Source organism: Bufo bufo, chromosome 4, assembly GCF_905171765.1.
Source record: "Bufo bufo chromosome 4, aBufBuf1.1, whole genome shotgun sequence".
Lineage (NCBI taxonomy): Eukaryota > Metazoa > Chordata > Amphibia > Anura > Bufonidae > Bufo > Bufo bufo.
In genome coordinates this window covers 182,198,885-182,224,152 of record NC_053392.1, presented here as the reverse complement: position 1 = coordinate 182,224,152, position 25,268 = coordinate 182,198,885, and the positions used below count along the sequence as shown (strand labels likewise).

The 25,268-nt window shown below is 46.9% G+C and overlaps 1 protein-coding gene and 1 long non-coding RNA gene across 4 annotated transcripts in view; both read right to left on the bottom strand.

Moving 5' to 3' along the window:
* MFSD1 (major facilitator superfamily domain containing 1) overlaps window positions 1-4,307 on the bottom strand; it is a 53,100-nt gene extending 48,793 nt beyond the window's left edge. For both annotated transcript variants that reach the window (XM_040428156.1, XM_040428157.1), the window contains exons 1-2: window positions 4,129-4,307; window positions 709-761 (exon numbers count right to left, since the gene is read on the bottom strand). In XM_040428156.1, coding sequence (XP_040284090.1) covers window positions 709-761; window positions 4,129-4,282 — 207 coding nt within the window. In that variant the 5' untranslated portion in view covers window positions 4,283-4,307. The remainder of the gene's footprint in view (window positions 1-708; window positions 762-4,128) is intronic.
* Window positions 4,308-10,546: 6,239 nt separating this feature from the next.
* LOC121000029 lies at window positions 10,547-24,978 on the bottom strand. 2 transcript variants are annotated; one of them, XR_005778728.1, is made up of 3 exons: window positions 24,846-24,978; window positions 19,418-19,419; window positions 10,547-10,557 (listed from the first exon to the last, which is right to left on the bottom strand). It is a non-coding gene; the product is annotated as an uncharacterized LOC121000029 (long non-coding RNA). The 2 variants fall into 2 exon arrangements; XR_005778729.1 differs by lacking the exon at window positions 19,418-19,419 and adding an exon at window positions 16,061-16,062 and having other exon boundaries at window positions 24,830-24,921.
* Between the last annotated feature and the right edge of the window lie 290 nt (window positions 24,979-25,268).

Here is a 25,268-nt window from a genome sequence, read left to right as displayed (position 1 = left end):
TAAACATCTCGTTATCTGTCTTGTGTGTCATCTTTAAAGTCCAGGCATCTGCCATACAAGTACAACGACTGCCCTGAAGGGGTTAAAGAGGACCTGTCGCCTCTCCCGACATGTCTGTTTTTGTAACTACTTGCATTCCCCATTTAATAACAGTTCTGGAGCATCTATTCTTATGACTATGATGTGCCATCCCTTTATTATTCCTACTGGGAATTAACAATGAAGTACCAGTTTGGGGGGGGGGGGGGGGGGGGTCCCAGCACAGGTCGACATTATCCAATCAATGATGTCAGTAACTAATTGGTTTCACCATTTGGATCTTCACTGCAAATTGTCAGCAATTTATTCCTAACTTCTAGCAGGAATAATAAAGTAATGGCGCACAGGCTGCAGGATTGTTGTATTTATGTCAGGAGAGGTGACAGCTCCTCTCTAATTGCCCAAAAAAGCATTGGAACCGCACTTTAGTGGGAAATGAAACAAGTTGAGAAGATTTGTTTTGGAATCGATTCCTTTTTTCCCCAAATCTGGGTTCAATTTCTGGTAATTAAGAACACGCAGGGGGAAGGAAGTCTCCCGAATAAGCATGTCTGTTCTGTCAGCAGGACTTGCTCCAAATGCCACATAGAAGACGTCTCAAATGAGAAGAAGATAACCAGCATGTCCTCAACTTGTTTCACTTCCCTCTTGTAGAAAGCGAGCACTTACCAGCTGAACCTGAGTCTGCAGAGCCGCCGGGTTGTCATAGCAAAAGTAACTCCCTAAAGAAAAGAAACAGAAAACTCTTAGAGCAGAACAGTAAAAGCAGAACAGAACAGTAAAAGCAGAACATCCATTCTGGACGAGGCAAACACTGCCAGAGGCAACATCCATATACAGATAAGGCCTCGTGCACACCACCGGTTAATAAAAAGGGGGAAGGGGTTTATATTTCTACTCTATTTTTTGGTTCACTTTTCTATATTTTAATGGATAATTAATAAAAAATATGTTTAAGTTATAGTGTGTATAATTGGGGAACATCAATGAGCTACATGCACGGATGATACGCAGCTGGATTACACAAACCATATTATATGTAAAAACAAACTAAAAAATTATAATAAAGTGTGTGCGGCCTGAAAGTACTCTGGGGTGACGCGTACATCTCCATAAAGAAAGCACGCGGCTAATCCCGCTAACAGCATTAGTAACTTGCATCAGCTTGCTCCCGGGTAATCCAGTCTGATGTCCCTGAGAACATAAAGACATTCCTAACTCCTGGGAAATCCTGCTAAATAAAAAAAGATTTCTTCAGAAAGTAAAAAAAATAAAATTACCAAATGACTACACCCAGAAAGCGGCCAGACTTCCCATTTACCGTGGCTCCCGACAGGGAAAATCCTAGCAGCCAGACTAGCCCACCAGAGAGCCCACCAGAGAGCCCAGGTTCTGAGACCATAATGGGCCCCAAAGATCCAGGAGACAAACCCTGCCTTTGGAGCCAATCACGAGCCACTAGGGTCTATTTCTGTGTATTAAAGGGTTTTTCCAGGATTTTAATATTGTTGACCTCATCAATACCTGATCGTGGGGGTCTGACACGCGGCACCCCTGCCGAGCAGCCTTTTCTTCATTGTTTACCTGCCCGTCGCCGACATCACAGAGCAGGTGTAGTTACAAGCCGTCCTATAGGCATGAATGGAAACAAGCTGTCCCGTAGACGTGAATGGGACGCTTCCTGTAATTACACCTGCTTGACGCTGCGATATCGACGGCGAGCAAACAATGAAGGGAAGGCTGCGCTGGCAAGAGGGCCCCCTTCTCTTCAACCAGCTGATGGGCGGGGGTGGCTGAGGATATCTGGATCCCTTCATCTCTGACCATAGAAACTCCAAGCCGCTGAAGAAGGTCCCTATGGACCGAAACGTCCGGCTCACATATGGATATTGGTTACGCAACATTTAATTTCCTATAAACTGGATCATGAACCTTTTATTGTGAAAACCACTAAATAAAATTACCTTGAAATTGCAAAGAATATTCCGTGTGCCGCATATTTACACTACTGAAGGAGCTTGGAATGACACAGCCCTCTGCACTTTGATTGACAGGTCCAAGCATTAGGACATGTTCACTGGCTGGCCCTTTCAGTGCAGTGAGAGGAGCTCTAATACGCACCCTGCCACTACATCCAGTGTCTGTGGGGCCGTCTGTGGGGCCCATAGACATTGGATGCTCCAACCAAGCTCTTCCTCACTACAGTCACACAGCGATGGAATAGGAGGCTTAGGACCCCCATTCTAGAGATCAATGTCCGATCAGACATACCGCCATTATTGTAGATGGGTGATAAACGTCCATTGTGGGGAGACCACTTAACATTGAGTTTGTGGCGGTGGTTAGAAGAGAAGAACGCGCTGAGCACCCTGATCACACTCCATGACACACTGCAGCAAATAACAGGACTGGTTGCTGTAAACTGGATGTGCCATATAAGTGTGATGTGGGGGGCACGACAGCAGTGCCCCTCACTGACCACGTGGCCATGCATGTCGGAGGTTACAGTAATAAGCAAGTGCCTGGCTGTTATGGAAAGTGACTGCACTCTGCTGGGAACACCCCCATTCTCAGGATCAGTGAGGGCCTGGCAGACACCCCCATTCTCAGGGTCAGCGGGGCTCCAGCTGGCAGACACCCCCATTCTCAGGGTCAGCGGGGCTCCAGCTGGCAGACACCCCCATTCTCAGGGTCAGCGGGGCTCCAGCTGGCAGACACCCCCAGTCTCAGGGTCAGCGGGGCTCCAGCTGGCAGACACCCCCAGTCTCAGGGTCAGCGGGGCTCCAGCTGGCAGACACCCCCAGTCTCAGGGTCAGCGGGGCTCCAGCTGGCAGACACCCCCAGTCTCAGGGTCAGCGGGGCTCCAGCTGGCAGACACCCCCAGTCTCAGGGTCAGCGGGGCTCCAGCTGGCAGACACCCCCAGTCTCAGGGTCAGCGGGGCTCCAGCTGGCAGACACCCCCAGTCTCAGGGTCAGCGGGGCTCCAGCTGGCAGACACCCCCAGTCTCAGGGTCAGCGGGGCTCCAGCTGGCAGACACCCCCAGTCTCAGGGTCAGCGGGGCTCCAGCTGGCAGACACCCCCAGTCTCAGGGTCAGCGGGGCTCCAGCTGGCAGACACCCCCAGTCTCAGGGTCAGCGGGGCTCCAGCTGGCAGACACCCCCAGTCTCAGGGTCAGCGGGGCTCCAGCTGGCAGACACCCCCAGTCTCAGGGTCAGCGGGGCTCCAGCTGGCAGACACCCCCATTCTCAGGGTCAGCGGGGCTCCAGCTGGCAGACACCCCCATTCTCACGGTCAGCGGGGCTCCAGCTGGCAGACACCCCCATTCTCAGGGTCAGCGGGGCTCCAGCTGGCAGACACCCCCATTCTCAGGGTCAGCGGGGCTCCAGCTGGCAGACACCCCCATTCTCACGGTCAGCGGGGCTCCAGCTGGCAGACACCCCCATTCTCACGGTCAGTGGGGCTCCAGCTGGCAGACACCCCTCATTCTCAGGGTCAGTGGGGCTCCAGCTGGCAGACACCCCCATTCTCAGGGTCAGCGGGGCTCCAGCTGGCAGACACCCCTCATTCTCAGGGTCAGTGGGGCTCCAGCTGGCAGACACCCCCATTCTCAGGGTCAGCGGGGCTCCAGCTGGCAGACACCCCCATTCTCACGGTCAGCGGGGCTCCAGCTGGCAGACACCCCCATTCTCACGGTCAGTGGGGCTCCAGCTGGCAGACACCCCCATTCTCAGGGTCAGCGGGGCTCCAGCTGGCAGACACCCCTCATTCTCAGGGTCAGTGGGGCTCCAGCTGGCAGACACCCCCATTCTCAGGGTCAGCGGGGCTCCAGCTGGCAGACACCCCTCATTCTCAGGGTCAGTGGGGCTCCAGCTGGCAGACACCCCCATTCTCAGGATCAGTGGGGCTCCAGCTGGCAGACACCCCCCATTCTCAGGATCAGTGGGGCTCCAGCTGGCAGACACCCCCCATTCTCAGGGTCAGCGGGGCTCCAGCTGGCAGACACATGATATGTCCATAAGTCAGTCCTAGGACAAGCACTGAGCCCAGCGCCTTCCAGCAGTACACACTTCCGCAGGCTGCTCACTCACCGAAGCCCAGGAAACACATCAGCATCAGCACCACGATCCGGTGAGCGAACCTGCTGGGGTCACAGATGGCCGGCATCCGCCGCCGGGGTACACTGCTGGAGGAGCCATCATCACTCTCGGGGAGCAAAGCTTCCTGCTCGTCTTCCACCGCCATGTTCCCCTCCACTCCAGTCACGTGATGGAGGAGTTGTTGCGGTCACCTGACGGCATCCCACGTGACTACACGTAAGCTTACGTAGGTGACGGAAAGAGCGCTGCTGTAGGGGGAGGCTTTCCGCGTCCTGGCACCTTCATAGATCATTGAACCCTACAGTCCGTGTCAGCGGAAATACAGCCGCATCCTGGCAGTGTGAATGAGGCTTCTAGAGATGAGCCAATTTCAGATTTAGAAATTCGTTCACAATTCGTTTGTTGGTAAAAGGTGAATTGTGTTATGGATTCTCCACACATAACGGAAATGGGACGGATCCGTTTTGCAGCCCATAGACTTCTATTATGACGGAATGAATAACGGAATGCCTCTAAAGGCATTCCGTCATAGAATTGCGTTATGGTCCGTGGTAATGGAATCCATAACGCAATTCACCTTTGGCCTTGTTCACATCAGCGTTCAGCCTTTCCGTTCTCCTGCTCCGTTATAGGAGCAGGAGAACGGAAAGGACGGATTCGGCTCATAACTGAGCGGAGCCTACGGACCTAATAGACCCCCATAGACTATAATGGGGTCCGTTAGGTTTCCGCTCAGAAGATGATTTTGGAGCGGAGACAAAAGTCCTGCATGCACAACTTTTGTCTCCGCTCCAAAATCATCTTCTGAGCGGAAACCTAACGGACCCCATTATAGTCTATGGAGGTCTATTAGGTCCGTAGGCTCCGCTCGGCTCAGTTATGAGCCGAATCCGTCCTTTCCGTTCTCCTGCTCCTATAACGGAGCAGGAGAACGGAAAGGCTGAACGCTGATGTGAACATAGCCTAAAGTGTGAACGAATTTCATAAGCGGAAACTCGCTCATCTAGAGTCTTCCTTTCGGGCCCTTTTACAGGGCTGAGGAGAGGGAACCATAAATGTTTATGTGAACACTTGTTCCCTTTAGGCTACTTTCACACTAGCATTTAAAGGGAATCGGTCACTTGGATTGTGTGTATAGAGCTGAGGACATGGGTTGCTAGATGGCCTCCAGCACATCCGCAATACCCAGTCCCCATAGCTCTGTGTGCTTTTATTGTGTAAAAAAACTATTTTAGATATTTGTAAATGGGGCAAGTAAGAAGCCCAAGGAGCTGTTACTAACATTTCCGGAGCCCAGCCACGCCCACTGTGAAGGAGCCCAGCACCGCCCCGCATCCTCCGAATCTCCTTGCTCCCCAACGCCACAAAGCTAGAGCGCCGTAATTTTGAGATGCACATGCGCAGTGTTGGCATAGTGTTCCTTCCCTGTGCTGGCATCAGCCTCAGGTAGCGAACTGCGCATGCGCTAGCTCGTGCATTGCGAGATTATGGCTCTCTAGCTTTGTGACGTCGGGGAGCAAGGAGGAGAATCGGAGGATGCGGGGCGGTGCTGGGCTCCTTCACAGTGAGTGTGGCTGGGCCCAGAGTCAGAGAACGCTGGACTCATCTCTGAAGCATGGAGGAGACAGGACTCATCTTAGGTTCATTTACAAATCTATAAAATCGTTTTTTTAACACAATAAAAGCACACAGAGCTATGGGTGACAGGTTCCCTTTAAGTTTCCCGGTATTGAGATCCATCATAGGGGCTCAATACCAGAAACAAACGCTTCTGTTTTGTCCCCATTCATTGTCAATGGGGACAAAACTGAACAGAACTGAGTGCTCCAAAATGTGTTCCGTTCTCATACCGGAGAGCAAACCGCAGCATGCTGCAGTTTGCTTTCCGTCCTGAAATGCGGAGCAAGACGGCCACAATAGAAAATGGATCCGTCCTCTATTGACTTTCAATGGAGTTCATGACGGATCCGTCTTGGCAATGTTACAGATAATACAACCGGGTCTGTTAATAACAGATGCAGACGGTTGTATTATCAGTAACGGAAGCGTTTTTTGCTGGACCCTTAATTGCCCCATTTTAATGTGCCAATGATCACCCTAACACATAAAATCTTTAAAGAGGTTGTGCAGCTTTTACTAAGTGATGGCCTATTCTCAGGAGCTAGCTGTCAGGGTCCGACACCCTGCAATGCCAATCAGCTGTTGTTGGTGCCAGAATTTTACAGGCCGATAAGCTGTGTAGTGGAAAAAAGTAAGGCTACTTTCACACTAGTGTTTTTACTGGATCCGGCAGGGTTCAGCAAAAACGCTTCCGTTACTGATAATACAACAATCTGCACCTGTTATGAACGGATCCGGTTGTATTATCTTTAACATTGCCAAGACGGATCCGTCATGAACTCCATTGAAAGTCAATGGGGGACGGATCCGTTTTGTATTGTGGCAGAGAAAACGGATCCGTCCCCATTGACTTGCATTGGGATAAAGGCGGATCCGTCTTGCATCCGCATGCCTGGATGGAAAGCAAAATACAGCATGTTGTGGTTTGCTCTCCGGTCTGGGAACGCAACTAAACGGAATGCATTTTGGAGCACTCCGTTCTGTTCAGTTCAGTTTTGTCCCTATTGACAATGAATGGGGACAAAACTGAAGCGTTTTTTTTTCGGTATTGAGCTCCTATGACGGACCTCAATACCGGAAAACTTTAATGCTAGTGTGAAAGTAGCCTAAAACATGTTTGATAAAGGATTTTTAGCCCAAAAGTCACACCTGTAATGAAAAAAACAATACTAAGGGACTTGCTGTACAAGGGGGTCAGTCAGCACATCCCAGTGCGCAGGTGCACGTTGCTATGGCTGAAAACACAACATAGAACAAAACCTACAATGCAACAGCACTCTGCAAATCAAATAAAGTGCAAAAATGCATTATAATTACTAATGCTATGCTTATAAATTAGAGATGCTTGGCAAATACATTTTGTACAAAATTATTTGAGCCCGTCTGCCACACGTCAAGGCGATCTCTGTAAGACGGGTTCCTAACACAAAATTCTACCTGTTATGCGCCATGACGGCTACCATATAATTCAGGGAGTGTAGGTTCCACATGCATGCTGGGCCCACTTAAATATTTATCATCTTTGGTGCCAAAATGGCCTCCATTATATCCAAGGAATGCAGGTACCAACATGCATGCCGGGCCCACTCCACACCTTACCTGGTGCCAAATGGCCACCGCTCCCTGAATTGCATGGTAGCCGTCATGGCACATAACAGGTAGAATTTAGTGTTAGGAACCCGTCTTACAGAGATCGCCTTGACGTGTGGCAGACGGGCTCAAATAATTTTGTACAAAATGTGTTTGCCAAGCATCTCTAATTTATAAGCATAGCATTAGCAATTATAATGCATTTTTGTACTTTATTTGGTTTGCAGAGAGCTGTTGCATTGTAGGTTTTGTTCTAAGGGACTTGCTGTCTCCATCCAGTTATTTTCTTTGGACCTGTGTAGTGGACAGAGATTACCACTGCAGTGGGAGCAGTGCTGTAGTAACCAGCTCCCTCCACTAGGAGGCTGATGGGGCTTCTGATCAGTGTCGTTTTGGACCCCTGCTGATTAGCTAGAGGAGGCCAATCCTGAGGATAGGTTATTACTTAATAAAGGCTGGACAACCCCATTAAGGCTCCATTCACACGTCCGTGGTGTGTTGCGGACCCGCAAATTGCGGGTCCGCAACACACCAGCCCGGCACCCCCATTTAAATGCCTATTCTTGTCCGCAAGCTGCGGACAAGAATAGGACGTGCTCTATCTTTTTGCGGAGCTGCGGACCAAAAATCGGGGCTGCGCACCGCAAATGCGGATGCGGACAGCACACTGTGCTGTCCGCATCCATTCCGTCCCCATAGAGAATGAATGGGTCCACACCCGTTCCGCAAAATTGCGGAACGGATGCGGACCCATTTTGCGGACGTGTGAATGGAGCCTAAAGGTAGTCAATATCAGATCGGCAGGGGTCTGACTCTTGGCACCCCCACAGATCAGCTGTTTGAAGGGGCCGCTGTGGTGTGCGAGCACTGCATCCTTTCCAGTATTTACCTGTAATTACAGCTGTTTGTCCCATTCAAATGAATGAGAGGAAGCTGTAATTACACTGCACTGCAACTACACTGCATGCAAGTAAATCTTCACCTGCGGGGGTGTCAGGAGTCAGATCCCCACCGATCTGATATCAATGACATATCCTGAGGATAAGGTCTCATGCACCCTACCATGTCCATTTTACGGTCCACAAATTGCAGATACCCGCCAGGTGCATTGCGCATTTTGCGGAACGGATCGTCCAGCCCTCAATCGAGCAGTCCTATCCTTGTTCATGATACGGACAAGCATAGGACATGTTCTATTTGCATCGGGGAACGGACTTGCAGATGCGGACATCTTTTGCGGCCCAATGACGTGAATGGGCCCGCATCCGACCGCAAAAACGCGGCTCGGATGCGGACCCAAACCACGGTCGTGTGGATGAGGTCTAAGTCATCAATATCTTCAGCCCAGAAAACCCCTGAACTCATTCCAATGTTAGGGAATGAACTGCAGTCTTTCATCCCCACACAGATTCATTGTCAGCAGCACTACCCTGGTAACACAGTCCTGCTGCCCAGAAGCGATTTCAGGTGCCGCATTAGCTTGTTCGTCAGATGGTCAACAGCACTTTTACATGGCGAAATTATCGAGAACAAGCATTCTCAATAATTCTCCTGATCCTCGGCCCATGTAAAAGGTGGCATTTACATAGCCAAATTATTGCATGCTCATGTAAATGTGTCACCGACAACCTGAGAAGCAACTGATAATTTTTTTGATATTACATAGAAAATCATAGGTGGGGGAGGGGCTATCAAAACTGGTGCAAAGGAAAACTGGCTTAGTTGAACATAGCAACCAATCGGATTCCACCTTTCATTTTTCAGACCTCCTGTAGAAAACAAAAGACTGGTCCGGACTGGTTGCTATGAGCAACTGAGCCAGTTTTCTTTTGCACCAGTTTTGGTAAATCTTCCCCAGTGACTCGGCAGCTCCTTTCCCTGTGTACCCAACAAACTAGAAAAATGTATGGGAATGAATGATCATAGTGGCGATCACTCATCCTTATACAGAGGGAATGATTGCTGCAGTGCAGTTTCTAGGTAAAATTTCTCTCAGGGCGAGTGTCAAAAAAACTCCCCCCCTCCCCATCAAAACTGCTCGATGTAATCATATCAGAAGAGTACTTGCAACCGTCTCACCATATATATATATATATATATATATATATATATATATATACACTGCTCAAAAAAATAAAGGGAACACAAAAATAACACATCCTAGATCTGAGTTAATTAAATATTCTTCTGAAATACTTTGTTCTTTACATAGTTGAATGTGCTGACAACAAAATCACACAAAAATAAAAAAAATGGAAATCAAATTTTTCAACCCATGGAGGTCTGGATTTGGAGTCACACTCAAAATTAAAGTGGAAAAAAACACTACAGGCTGATCCAACTTTGATGTCCTTAAAACAAGTCAAAATGAGGCTCAGTAGTGTGTGTGGCCTCCACGTGCCTGTATGACCTCCCTACAACGCCTGTGCATGCTCCTGATGAGGTGGCGGACGGTCTCCTGAGGGATCTCCTCCCAGACCTGGACTAAAGCATCTGCCAACTCCTGGACAGTCTGTGGTGCAACATGACGTTGGTGGATAGAGCGAGACATGATGTCCCAGATGTGCTCAATTGGATTCAGGTCTGGGGAACAGGCGGGCCAGTCCATAGCATCAATGCCTTCGTCTTGCAGGAACTGCTGACACACTCCAGCCACATGAGGTCTAGCATTGTCTTGCATTAGGAGGAACCCAGGGCCAACCACACCAGCATATGGTCTCACAAGGGGTCTGAGGATCTCATCTCGGTACCTAATGGCAGTCAAGCTACCTCTGGCGAGCACATGGAGGGCTGTGCGGCCCTCCAAAGAAATGCCACCCCACACCATTACTGACCCAATGCCAAACCGGTCATGCTGGAGGATGTTGCAGGCAGCAGAACGTTCTCCACGGAGTCTCCAGACTCTGTCACGTCTGTCACATGTGCTCAGTGTGAACCTGCTTTCATCTGTGAAGAGCACAGGGTGCCAGTGGCGAATTTGCCAATCTTGGTGTTCTCTGGCAAATGCCAAACGTCCTGCACGGTGTTGGGCTGTAAGCACAACCCCCACCTGTGGACGTCGGGCCCTCATGGAGTCTGTTTCTGACCGTTTGAGCAGACACATGCACATTTGTGGCCTGCTGGAGGTCATTTTGCAGGGCTCTGGCAGTGCTCCTCCTGTTCCTCCTTGCACAAAGGCGGAGGTAGCGGTCCAGCTGCTGGGTTGTTGGCCTCCTCCACGTCTCCTGATGTACTGGCCTGTCTCTTGGTAGCGCCTCCATGCTCTGGACACTACGCTGACAGACACAGCAAACCTTCTTGCCACAGCTCGCATTGATGTGCCATCCTGGATAAGCTGCACTACCTGAGCCACTTGTGTGGGTTGTAGACTCCGTCTCATGCTACCACTAGAGTGAAAGCACCGCCAGCATTCAAAAGTGACCAAAACATCAGCCAGGAAGCATTGGAACTGAGGTGGTCACCACCTGCAGAACCACTCCTTTATTGGGGGTGTCTTGCTAATAGCCTATAATTTCCACCTGTTGTCCATCCCATTTGCACAACAGCATGTGAAATTGATTGTCACTCAGTGTTGCTTCCTAAGTGGACAGTTTGATTTCACAGAAGTGTGATTGACTTGGAGTTACAATGTGTTTTTAAAGTGTTCCCTTTATTTTTTTGAGCAGTGTATATATATATATTTTTTTTTTATGCTTAACACAAGATTTATTTTGAGCAAAAGAAAATCGTAAATTACTGCTTAAACGGCTAAAAGTCGCAGGCAGAGTGGTACAGGAGAACTACACTATAAAGGAAGGCAATACCCTTAAAAGAGTAGTCATGAAATACAATCATCAATAATGTGCAAAACCAAAAAATTGTCATGTTAGCATTTAATAACTAACTAAAACCCAATCACAGCAGGTCTCAACTAGCACACGCAAGTAAATGTACAAAAACCAAGTAACATATAAAACCAGATTCAAAGCATAGATGGCAAGGCGGATTACTGTATACTGAACATAAAATGTATGGAGGTTCCACCATGCCGGACAATATAACCTCTGTGCCATGCTGTACAATAAACAGTATAACTCCTACACAGTGTAGAGCAGGGGTGCACAACCTGCGGCCCGCGGGCCGCATGCGGCCCCCAGAGCCATGGTTTGCGGCCCCCGCCCTGCTGGGCAGAAACACAGCTGATCCTGCAATCAGCTGTGTTTCTGCCCGGAGCGCCGCACAGCGGATGGATCACAGGTTTTGCTCGTGCACTGTAGCAGGAGCGAAAAGGGTCCCCGGCTATTAGTGAGAGCAGGGAAGCCGAGGAGAAGACAGAAGCGCTTTATTAGCGCTTCTGCCTTCTCCTCTATGAGCGCTCTGTAGTGTAGACCCAGCGATCACGTGATCTCTGGGTGTCTCGGGAACAGAGGAGCGCTGCCCTGGTACAAAGCCTCCGCAGCAGGCTGGTTTCCCTGTAACTGGGGCTCCTTTGGATGCTCCAGTTACAGTGGAAATAGTACAAAAAAAAGTCACTTATTGTCTCCCAAAGGTCTTTCAGTGACCTCTTGGGGACAAAATATGTGGTAAAAATATATTTAAAAAAAAAGTAAAAAAATGACAAAAAAAATCTGAAAACTAAATAAATTAAAAAATAAAATAAAAAGGAAAAAGTGCTTAATAAAAGAGTGTTCACTGTCCCACCACAGTCTTTTTATGAAAAAGTGCAAAATTTAAAAAAGTGAGTGTCCCCCAAGGTCTTTTTATGACCTCTTGGGGGACATATTATGTAGCATAAATATATTAAGTAAAAAAAAAAAAATCATACATAAAAGAAAAGACACCCACACCAATCAAAACCGTCACCATTACCGCCCCATTCACGTGAAACTTTTCATATTATATCGCAAAATACACAAAATAGAGAACTAATTATAATAATTTATTTTGGTGTCAGTTTGCAGTTTGCATTTAAAGAATAAGGAGCCATAGTTTGAAAAAATATATACTTTTTAAAAACGTTTTGTATAGTTTCCCCCAAATAACAATTGTTGCAAAAATTATCTTGGTAGTCCAACAAATATGATAGTTGCAACCATTTGAACCACCACGCGTGCTAAATCACAAAAAAGTGTCTGGTCATTAAGGCCTTTTCGGGCCTGGTCATTCAAGCGTTAACCAATAGGCGCCTTCCCCTCTAGCAAGGTAATGTGGTTACTGGTTACTGCAGGACGCCTATAACTGGATTGGCAGGAGATGTGATAACCAGTAAGCTCCGTCCTCTGCAGTGAAGGAAAACGCTGATTTATAAATAGGAGGCAGGATGGAAGGAAATGTCATCACTTTTCTGGTAAAAATGAGGCCTGGAGCATGGCCTCTGAAATAGAAAATTCATAATTACCTGCTCCACTCCGCTCTGGTCCTCTGCGCTGCCTCCATCTTCCGGTTCCTGCTCTGTTTACACCTGGCAGTGCATGGCCATGGTCACTTGCACGGCTCCAGTCAATGACTGGCTTCAGCAGTGACACGTTGCTTGTGGCCACATCACCGCCTAAGCCAGTCATTGTCTGGAGTGGTGTATGACCATGTCAATGCACTGCCAGGTGTAAACAGCGGGGGCAGTTCGAAGAACCGGAGAGGCGGGGAGCAGGTAAGTATAACTCTTCGGTTTCAGGGGCTATGCTGCAGCACGATATTAGGGACAATTACTGGGAACAAGTGTTCATAGGAGCGCTTATATCTGGCCAGTATAATCGTGCAGCTGATCAGTCGATAAACAAGGAATTGCTCATTTGTCGGCTGATTTGCATATTTTATCAGGATGAAAGATGTCCGATTATCTGCAGCACGACTGGCAGTGATCACTCCTCCCCAGTCACTTTGCACTGGCTTGTGTAATAGGCAGATGAGCGCTGATCAACATTTTTTTATTTGCGGCCCCTTGAAATAGAGCGATGTGACAATGCGGCCCCCAGACCAAAAAAGGTTGTGCACCTCTGGTGTAGAGGTATACTGTATATTGTGTGGCACAGTGTATGCTATATGTGTATAACATAAACATACTCCACATGAAAACTTACAGTTACTTGGCTTGGCCCTTGGGGATCTCGGACGCCACTTCAACACTTGGCCGGGGGCTCGGTGGAGCTGATGTTGTGCTTTATCCTAATGAGAAAGATTTCATAATAAGGATTTGGGGAAGGGGCAGAGGGATAGCAGAGCAGGGAGAGGCTGGTGCTGCCACTAGGGGGGTCATACCATGAGGGAGTAATAAAACCCACCATAATGCCCACCCCCAGTAGAAATAATTCTCCTTATAATGTGCAAAACATACCCCCTTGTAATGCCCCCAGTTGAACTAATGTTCCCATAATGTGCCAATATAAAATACCCCTTCTCAGTGCCCCCGTAGATGACCCCATAGTGCTACTCTCCCCCTTCTCCATAGTACCCACTATAATGTGTCCCAGTATAAAATGCCCTTATACAGAGCACCCCATATAAAATACCCCTTCTTTTTAGCCTCAGTAGATGCCCCTATAGTGCCACCCAATAATGTGCCAGTAATAAGTGCCCCAATAGATGCCCCCAATCATGTGCCAGTAAGATGTGCCCCATAGATGCCCCCTAATCATGTACCAGTAATAAGAGCCCCCGTAGATGCCCCCCAATCATGTGCCAGTAATAAGAGCCCCCCCACCATCATGTGCCAGTAGCCAGAGTGCCCCCCTATCATGTGCCAGTAGCCCCCTTATGTGCCAGTCGCCTCCCCTATCATGTGCCAGTAGCCCCCCTATCAAGTGCCAGTAGCCCCCCTTATGTGCCAGTAGCCTCCTATCATGTGCCAGTAGCCCCCCTTATGTGCCAGTAGTCCCCCTTATGTGCCAGTAGTCCCCCTTATGTGCCAGTAGCCTTCCTTATGTGCCAGTAGTCCCCCTTCCCCTTATGTGCCAGTAGCCCCCCTATCATGTGCCAGTAGCCCCCCCTTATGTGCCAGTAGTCCCCCTTATGTGCCAGCAGCCCCCTTATGTCTGCGGCAGCAGCCCCCCTTATGTGCCAGTATTGTGCCTGCGCTTATCTCCTGCTGTGCCATGCCGCCCCCCCCTTCCTTCTGACAGCACCCCGGGCGCCACCCGGCCCGCCCGGTCCAAGAAACGGCCCTGGATTGTTGCATACACAAATACAGCTGAATGAGCAGGCAATGATCGGCAACAAACACTTTGTTCCTGATATTTGCCTTTTATATCAGCCCTGGTAAATTGACCCTAAGGCCTCTTTCACACGAATGACATGGATTGTGACAGGATCTGTTAAGGAAAAAACTGATGGTTTTGCACACAAGTTAAATAAGTTTTATTTCTTTTATTGTGTTCAATGCTTCATTTGTTTCCCATGGGGATGCAATCAGTTTTGTTGCGTTATTCACACGCATGAAGAAAAACTGAATACAATCTACATCTCCTGGCAACTATCATTGAAAAACAACTGCATCTGGATGCCTTCCATTTTTCATACAAGCCCCATTCACTTCTATGGAACAAGAGCTGCGTGAAAAACCCAGAATATGGAACATGCTGCAATTTTTCCTGAATTCTGAGATGGTCAGTGGTAAACAATGTTCATGTACACAGACTCATTGAGATAATTTAGAAACTGCGGTGGATCCACCAAAGTTGTGTAGATATCTTCGGTGGATCCACCGCCAGGTATAGGGCTTCCTAAGACTGGCGTCTAGAATGCCGGTCTTAATAAATGTGCCCTTTGATTTAAAAAATAGCTCATTTTCTGATGCCACATCCCTTTAAAATAGACTTGCTGCCTAAGGTACTTTCACACTTCCGTTACTGATAATACAACCATCTGCATCTGTTATATACGGATCTGGTTGTATTATCTTTAACATTGCCAAGACGGATCCGTCATGAACTCCATTGAAAGTCAATGGAGGACGGATCCGTTTTCTATCGGGTCAGACAGTGTCAGAGTTAAACAGATCCGTCCCCATTGACTTGCATTGTAGGTCATGACGGATCCGTCTTGCTCCGCATCCCATGACAGAAAGAAAACCGCAGCATGCTGCGGTTTGCTTTCCGGTACGGGAACTCAAACAAACAGAATGGAATGCATTTTGGAGCATTCCGTTCTGTTTAGTTATGTTTTGTTCCCATTGACAATGAATGGGAACAAAACTGAAGCGTTTTTTTCCGGTATTGAGACCCTATGACGGATCTCAATACTGGAAAATAGAAACGCTAGTGTGAATGTAGCCTAAGCAGTCTGCTCTGTCAGTGCTACTTTGCTTTTCACTAGAGAAGACACTCATGTTATCAACATGTGACTCTCATAACAGGTATAATGTTAAATGTCATATTCAACTGTTGATGGTTCAAACACAATGTAACAATCTCTGCTCCAGAAGCCAGGCAAAGAGGTAGGAGAGGGTGTACCCTGATGTGTTCACCTGTTGTACAGCATGGTGCAGAAAGAGCTTGGCATGATAGTAAATCTATTTCACCTGTACACGGGCCAGCAGCTACCTGGTGAACGCAAGTTAGCATTTCTTACAACCTGCACGGACCACCCAGGGTCAGCTAGTTAGTTTCCTGAGTGGGATCACCCTTATCAGAGGTACAGAATGGGTACTGCTGTTCCTTGAACCCAGGAACTGTATCCTCACCCAACTTAAAATAGTTGGCCACACTTCCTCCAGTCCACACTGTGATAGTGTCCATAAGACGGCTGCAAATGAAGGGGCATGTGACTAAACAGGACCGTCTTTAACAAGGGGCAAAAGGGGCATCTGCCCCGGGCCCAGTTGCTTCTGGGGGGCCCAAGGCAGCTGCCTCTTGAGCCCTGCTAGCCACTGCCCTGGGTGTCAGGCTGTCAGCTACACAGGGGGTGCTGCCATGCCTGCCGGCACTCCAGGCAGCGTACTGTGAGAGCTGTAATTCTCTAGGACCTTAGATGACATCATCACCATGTGACCAGTAACCTAGCAATATTACTGGTCACATGGCTATGAGGTCATCAAGGTCCTACCAGGAGTGTTGCTGTAGAAGTTTGCCTTAACTGTGGAGCTTTTTTGTGTGAAGATTACATCAGAAAAAGGTGACAGGGGCTGTTATGCTAATATACTGTAAACTACTGTATAGTGGGGGCCTGTATACTGTGGGGGGCTGTATACTGTGGGTGCTGTATATTGTGGAGTGCTATACTGCTGTACTGTATAGTGTGGAGGGCTGTATACTGTGGGTGCTGTATATTGTGGAGCGCTATACTGCATACTGTGGGGGGCTGTATACTGTGGGTGCTGTATATTGTGGAGTGCTATACTGCTGTACTGTATACTGTGGGGGGCTGTATACTGTGGGTGCTGTATATTGTGGAGTGCTATACTGCTGTACTGTATAGTGTGGGGGGCTGTATAGTGTGGGGTGCTGTATCGTGTATAGTTTGTGGTGCTATACTGCTCTACTGTATACTGTGAGGTGTTGTATACTGTGGGGTGCTGTATACTGTGGGCTGCTATACTGCTCTACTATATACTATGGGGTACTGTATAGTGTGGGGTGCTATACTGTATACTGTGTGGTGCTGTATACTATAGGGTGCTATACTGCATACTGTGGGTTGCTGTATACTATAGCGTGCTATACTGCATACTGTGGGGTGCTGGGGTGCACTGTAACACTAGGGTGAGCCGAGCCCCGGTCTCCTTCCTGCAGAGCGGTGCCCACTTCCAGCCTGAGCCCAGCTGCCCAGAGCACTGATCCTGAGCTGCTGGAGTCTTCAGAACTGGAAGTATTTACAGTCATTCACTGTACTCTACCAGATGTGTGGATTTTTTGTGTGTTGTGGTGGAGGGCGTGATTGCCTGCTAAGGTGTGATCCAGGGGGCCCAAGTAAATTTTTGCCCAGGGTCCAATCAATATTAAAGACGGCCCTGGACTAAACACATCATGCAGTCTCCTTCATTGAAATACTGTACAGTGAGATATACGATATACGTTCGGACTTACAGATGTCTGCCCTAGTCATTTCTAAGGTCTGAAGAATAATGAAGAGAAATTGCTTGCATGCTTAATAGTACGCCAATAGGGCATAGTTTGTTGTTAAATGGGTTATCTCATGATTAATGGAAAAAATTAAAAATCAGAAATAATATAGGACATGACATTCTCTCTCTAACAAGCACATGGAACCAGACCTCTGAAAGCGCTTTGTAAGATTTATTTCAAGCTGGTAGCCCAGGGGATGTGTCCTTTCTCAGGGGGGGGCGCATCCTTTCTTAAGTGGCATGTCCTTTCTGCCGCAGCTCTCTCCCTGTAACAGTCTGAATTTCTAACAGTAGATATAGCTGGTTACAGTTGAGAGAAATTTGGAAAAGAACAAACTGCAGGTGGCGCTATACAGATACATTTTATCGAATGAGGCCTCTTGCACAGGACCATATGTCTTTTTCTGTATTTTGATCCGTTTTTCACAGATCCGTTGTTCAGTTTTTTGTTTCCGTTTCCATTCCGTAAAATCTCCGTATGGTTTCCGTATGGGATCCGTTGTTTGCGGATCGCAAACGGAAACATAAAATTTGTAATCATTACTGTAATGTACAGTAATGTTTGTAAACAGTAAACACATGTGCAAAGTGGGCATGGATCCGCCCAAAAAAATACGGAATGTTCAGTATTTTTTGCTGACCCATTGACTTGAATGGAGCCATTGATCGTTATTTGCGGGCAATAATAGGACAAGTTCTATCTTTTAGCCCAACGGATATACGGAAAAGGAATGCATACGGAGTACATTCCGTTTTGTTTTTTCCGGAACCATTGAAATGAACAGGCCGCAAATGGAATGGAAAAAAAACCTTTCGTGTGCAAGAGGCCTGACTATGCTATACTAAATTGTTTATTACAAAAGTATTCATATCCAGGCGCTGGTTTGATAAAGGTAGAATATTTTTCGTGGGACAATCTAAAGCAAACATTATTCATTGCTTCTGAGAACAGTCAAACTTGGCAATATGTCAGGAAGCCTATTTACTGGATTACCTAGTTAAATATCAAGCATGATCACTGGTTACACTGGTTTCTAGTAGGGTGATCAGAGGGTCTCAGGGGAACCTACAGTCTGTCTTGTGGTTTTAGCTATCAAAAAGTGTATTTCGATAGGCTGGATTAACATTGCCCTAAACATGGGCAGCACGAAATAGCGACAGGCTCCTTTATTACAAAGAACTAGGCTGACTCTGTATAGGGAGCTAGGCCTGGAGAAGCCAGAGAGGAACCGCCCAGTGGACACAGTACCCAGCTGTCAACTATGTTTTCTCTGCCGTTGCATAGTTCTTTGTAAAGAGTAGTGTTGGGCGCCAATATTCGAATCGCTAATTTTAATCGCGAATATCGCCACTTCGAGAATTTGCGAAGATTTAGAATATAGTGCTATATATTCGTATTCGCAAATATTCTAGATTTTGTTTTCATCTGAACCCATGATCCCTCCCTGCTTCTTGCTTGTGGGCCAATGAGAAGGCTGCAATGTCTTTGTCTGAGCTTAGCAACATCCCTAGCAACCAATAGGAAAGTTGCCTACCCCTTACTATATAAGAACCTCCCCAGCAGCCATTTTCTGCAGTTCTGAGAGAGAGAGCAGTGTCATTGCTGTGCTCTGTGCTTTCCACACTACATTACATTAGATAGATAGTTAGATAGCTTATATATAATACAGATAGTTAGTGGGAGATAGTCCGTGTAGGTTAGATCCTGATATAGTGTAGCTGATAGGTTCCAGTGCAGGGTGTTAGGTAGTGTGATAGGTTCTGCTGTCCATACATACATGCTACAGACTTAGTGCTGTGATGTCACAACAATACATAATGCACCAATCAGTAATATGTAGTCAGACCTGCTAAAATGTGACGTTGCACGTATTGCGCCAAAATATGCGCATCATTAATTGCCGATTTGCACAATCGCGAATATATTGGAGCACGCTATCTGTATATAAAGCTATAGTAATGTTCTGCCGTGCCAACCATTTTCTCCAGTCTCAGGAAACTTCTAGAAGCTTGGAAAATGTAGCAACAGTGACCTACGCCTGTACTGCGCGCGCAATACACTCATATTACATTGCCGATTTTCGCAATCAAGAAAATAATGGCGAATTCTCAAATTCGCGAATTTATGACGAATATTCACCCAAATATTTGCAAAATATTGCAAATTCGAATATTGCCCATGCCGCTCATCACTAGTAAAGAGAAAGCTAGTCAATATCTTCTGACAGGTCTCTTTTAAGAATAATGCAGTGACAGTAACTTTGTTAATAGAGATATTTAAGAAATTGATAAAACTAGAACTTCTGTGGACTCCAGATTCTCCAAGAAAGTCTGGTTTCAGTGGTCCCTGTCTGGTAAAGGTGTCCCCTGTGGTAAGCTAGCCTTCGGTACCAGCCGATTCTAGAAGCTTCAGTCACTAAGTAGACTTAGTTTCACACTAGCGTCAGGCATCTCCGGCAGGGAGCAGCCTGCCAGAGATGTCCGGATCCGTCACTGCTGGACATTAACTGACACCCGCCAGCTCCATTCACTATAATGGGGACCGGCGGAGATCTGGCCACAATCCGGCAAACATAGCGAGAAAAGGACCAGACAAAAACCGCTGCGTGGTATTTGTCCAGCCGATTCTCTGCATATTTGCTGGGTTGCATCCTGATCACTGCCGATCCTCATTTTAGCGAAAGGGGCCAGACGATGATGCAATTGCTTCCGGCAATGCCAGAATGCAGAGAGATCTGGAAGGCTGTTCCCTGCCAGAACAGCCTGCTGGATCTCAAAACACTAGTGTGAAACTAGCCTTACCTAGGCATCTCCTGATTATTTTTTATCATATTTATTGTTATTTATTACTGGGGCTTGTGCTACTATGTGGATCCTATGGTGGATGCAGCAGTGATGAAACAAACAGAAATGTGTAGCGAACACAGGCTCTGTGGTTAGTATTAGTGCCTCACAGTGCTGGGGTCCTAGGTTCAAATATGACCAAGGACAACATCTGCATGGAGGACTAAGGCCTCTTTTACACGGGCGAGATTTCCACGCGGGTGCAATGCGTGAGGTGAACGCATTGCACCCGCACTGAATCCGGACCCATTCATTTCTATGGGGCTGTGCACATGAGCGGTGATTTTCACGCATCACTTGTGCTTTGCGTGAAAATCGCAGCATGCTCTACTTTGTGCGTTTTTTAACGCAACGCAAGCCCCATAGAAGTGATTGTGGCGGCGTGAAAATCGCAAGCATCCGCAAGCAAGTGTGGATGCGGTGCGATTTTCACGCACGGTTGCTAGGAGACGATCGGGATGGAGACCCGATCATTATTATTTTCCCTTATAACATGGTTATAAGGGAAAATAAGAGCATTCTTAATACAGAATGCTTAGTAAAATAGGGCTGGAGGGGTTAAAAAAAATAAAAATAATAATTTAACTCGCCTTAATCCACTTGTTCGCGCAGCCCGGCTTCTCTTCTGTCTTCATCTTTGCTGTGCAGTAGGAAAAGGACCTGTGGTGATGTCACTGTGCTCATCACATGGTCCGTCACATGATCTAGCACCGTGGTGATGGACCATGTGATGAGCGCAGTGATGTCTTCAAAGGTCCTTTACCCTGGTCCTGAAGAAGGAAGAGAAGCCGGGCTGCTCGAACAAGTGGATTAAGGTGAGTTAAATTATTTTTTTTATTTTTTTTAACCCCTCCAGCCCTATTTTACTAAGCATTCTGTATGAAGAATGCTATTATTTTCCCTTACAACCATGTTATAAGGGAAAATAATACAATCTACACAACACCTAACCCAAACCCGAACTTCTGTGAAGAAGTTCGGGTCTGGGTACCAAAAATGGCGATTTTTCTCACGCGCGTGCAAAACGCATTAAAATGTTTTGCACTCGAGCGGAAAAATCGCGCATTTTCCCGCGATGCACCCGCATCTTATCCAGCCCAAAACCATGACGCCCGTGTGAAAGAGGCCTAAGACTTCCAAGTGCTACTCTGGCACCCTAATTCCCCAGACTTGGAGCCTATTGAGCATCTGTGAGACCACCTCGATCATTGTATTCGCTCTATGGATCCTCCCCCTTATACCCTCCAGCAGTCAGCACAACTCCAGATACCTGTGACATCCTATCAGAACCTTATAACCAGAATAGCAGAGTAGGAGCAGACTTGAATAGACCTCCTGGGTCTAATGGTATCTCGCCAGAAGTGGAGAGGTCTGCAGCAGCGCCAACGGTGCAGTTCATGATATTGTGCAGTATCACTGTGCCTTTTTTTTATTTCCACTGTGTTACATACTGAGGAGACATGAGGTTTTTTGTTCACAGGCAACCTGTCAACCTTTTGTCTTCCGAGCATGGCTGGCAGAAGAAGCGGATTACTCGGATGAGCACTAGAACCCTTTTGCTTTTTTTAATTATGATGATCCCCACAGTTTGATAAAAGTGTATAGTGGGAAACCCCCTTTAAATGATAAAAATCAGTGCATGTTCTCATATTATAGGGGCAGCAGCCATACAAGCGAAAGGCCGCCGAGATCAGAAAGGTAATACAGATAGTATTGAACTATATTGCAGATTTCCCCTATAGTTTAGAGGGTTTAAATCCAGCTCACACTTCAAATTACATTACATTACACATGTATGACTAGTTTTCTACAGGTGCCTTGTACAGGTTCGGAGTTGAAATCCAAGATGTGTCTTATTGCATCTGCAGGCATTGATTTCAAGTGAAATGTGTTTTTCCTGGATCACATGGTGTAAAAGAAAGATATAAAATGTACCTCTTGGACAAATGCCTGTATGAACATCCAATCTCTAAATGTCCAAAAGTGTTGGCAGGAGCTTACGTCTTACAAGCAGTAATGGGGCTAATCACGGTGCACACAATAGCCACGTTGTCTCCAACTATTTGCAATAGATAGCTATCATCATTTTTCTCAGTACTGCCATTTGATCGGTGACCAAACTTTTTCCATGCTCAGCAGATATGGAAATGTCACCATTCACCACTATACATATCTGTAGACTAAATGATACAGTGTGATTATACCATCAGCTTTCCTGTTGGACACAAGCTATCACTTCATCTTGCCAACCTTGGCATTTAAATAACAAGATACTACTAAAATAATAGGTGCCGTTCTCTCAGAACGTTGGACATTATCATAGTTAATAAAGACAAATAAGGGAATTATTCAGAGCATAGAGTTGGCATTTGTTGGAACAGATCGAGAATGGATGTTCGTACGGATAGTTATTCCTAAAAACTGTTATAATAACATTAAAATCACCCAGTGGATGTGCTGCCAACATAATGTAAAAAGTAGTAACGTTCATTCATCCCCCATGCACAATTGCTCTTCCTGTTTAAAGGTCTTTAAAACAAGTGCTGATCGACTAACGCTACTTTCACACCTGCGTTTGGTGCGGATCCGTCTGGTATCTGCACAGACGGATCCGCACGGATAATGCAAACACTTGTATCCGTTCATAACGGATCCATTTGCATTATTCATTCAAAAAAAAGTCTAAGTCAAAACGGATCCGTCTTGACTTACATTGGAAGTCAATGGGGGACGGATCCGTTTTCACTGACACCATATTGTGTCAGTGAAAAACGGATCCGTCCCCATTGACTTACATTGTAAGTCAGGACAGATCCGTTTGGCTCCGCATAGTCAGCCGGACACCAAAAAGCTAAAAGCTGCGTTTTAGTGACCGCCTAAAAAACGCATCGGAGACCAACGCAGCCAAACTGATGCATTCTGAACGGATCCTTATCCATTCAGAATGCATTAGGGCTGAACTGATTCTTTTTGGGCCGCTTGTGAGAGCCTAGGCCACGTGACAGATGAACGTGATTTCACATGGCCTAAGGAAAACTGCAAGAAAGCCACAGCACTACTGCAAGTGCCACTGCTTTCTCGAACAGCTGATCGGCAGTGGTTCCAGGTGTCTGACCCCCACCGATCAGATAATGATAAGCTATCCTGAGGATAGGTCATCACTATCAAAATCTTGGAAAACCCCTTTAAATCTTGCCATAAAGGGGGGGGGGGCATGAAGAACCATTTCTATTATATGAATATGAATTTAATCTCCTAATGCGGAATGGTCTGAGGATAGGAAGATGTCTCAATGTGTCATAGTGTCAATGATTGTCATAAAGGACCTTAAACCTGCAAGACATTACAAGCAACATGCAGGTCCCTTTACACATGTCAGTTATCCAGAACTAATGCAACAAGCCCCTGAGGAACCAGTGCAGAGGATGGGAGTGGTAGTGCCCCTGATCAGATGTTTTGTCACAGTGTACTCTCAGGCACCAGTAAGGAAGTATGGAGGCAGGTTGATTAGATGGACTTTAGCACTTGTATTGTACTGGCCTAGCAGTTTTCTGGGTGATAGGTGTCTTAGCTGTAGTCCCTCACATCGCAGCAGTGTCTTTAATGCTGGTTGTAGCTGTTCACTCTGCTATCTGTCTTTTCAAAGATGTACTTGAGGCACAATCAAGTTGATCTCTCTGGAGAACCTGCAGTTCTCTTCCACTCCTCTCTGCCTCTGGACAGGAACTCCCTCTCCTGGCAAGAAGCAGGACCATCCCACACCTACCAAGAGGAGAGGAACAGGGTGGTTAACCTCACTTGTAGATGCTGCCAAATAACAACAATATTATGGTACATAAATACATACAATAAACTTGCAGATACCCACAGGTCTGGGGCACTGAACAAACATTCATACAAATGCTTATTGCTGATAAACTGCCAATATAACAGTGCAGCCCATCACCCAATGAATGAGCAAATGCTCATTCATGTGGCGAAAACATCAATGATGCGAACACCTAAGTCATCATTTCTGGGGAGCAAATCGTCTGTGTAAAAAGGGATCTGCTGCCCAGAAACAATGATTCTACTTAAAGGGATTCTGTCACCAGGATTTACCCTACAGAGATATTCATATGTGCCCATCAGTCTCCTTGTTTTGTATTAAATGATCCCACTCTTACTGCTCTATGTGTCTTTTATTCGTCAAAAAAGTGATTTTATTGCTATGTAAATTACCTTGATAAGGAGCCCAAGGGGTTGTACCACAATCCGTTGGAGCCCGGCCGCGCCCATCATTCCAGAGCCCAGCACCGCCTAACAGTTAATTTATTTACTGCACTTGCCCTGACGTCATTCCTTCCAAGCGCCGTAATCTTGCGCAGGCGCAATGTACACAGTAGTTTTTTTCACTGAACCCCCTTCATGGCTTATATTTATGCCATGGAACCAATAATTGCTGCCCTTGAATGTGTAGAAGTCATTATAATATACCTTGTTAAATACTGAGAAGGCAAAAAGGGCTGACAGTTTGAAGAAAAGTGGGACTACTTACAGACAGAAGGTTCCTCCTCCTCTGACCGATTTGCGCCGAATCCTAAGGTCTTTTCCGGTGCCAGCGACATGCGCAGGGAGCGACATGCGCAGTTGGATCGACGAAGCCTGTGCCAGTAGTCCGCACCGGCGCAGACTACTGTGTACACTGCGCCTGCGCGAGATTACGGCGCTTGGAAGGAATGACGTCAGGGCAAGTGCAGTGAATAAATTAACTGTTAGGCGGTGCTGGGCTCCGGAACCATGGGCGCGGCCAGGCTCCAACGGATCGTGGTACAACCCCTTGGGCTCCTTATCAAGGTAATTTACATAGCAATAAAATCGATTTTTTGACGAAAAAAAGACACATAGAGCAGTAAGAGTGGGATCATTTAATACAAAACAAGGAGACTGATGGGCACATATGAATATCTCTGTAGGGTAAATCCTGGTGACAGAATCCCTTTAAGGCCTTAAAATGATGCCAGCAACCACCTGTCCTAGAATGTGAGCATGACTGGTTGCCACC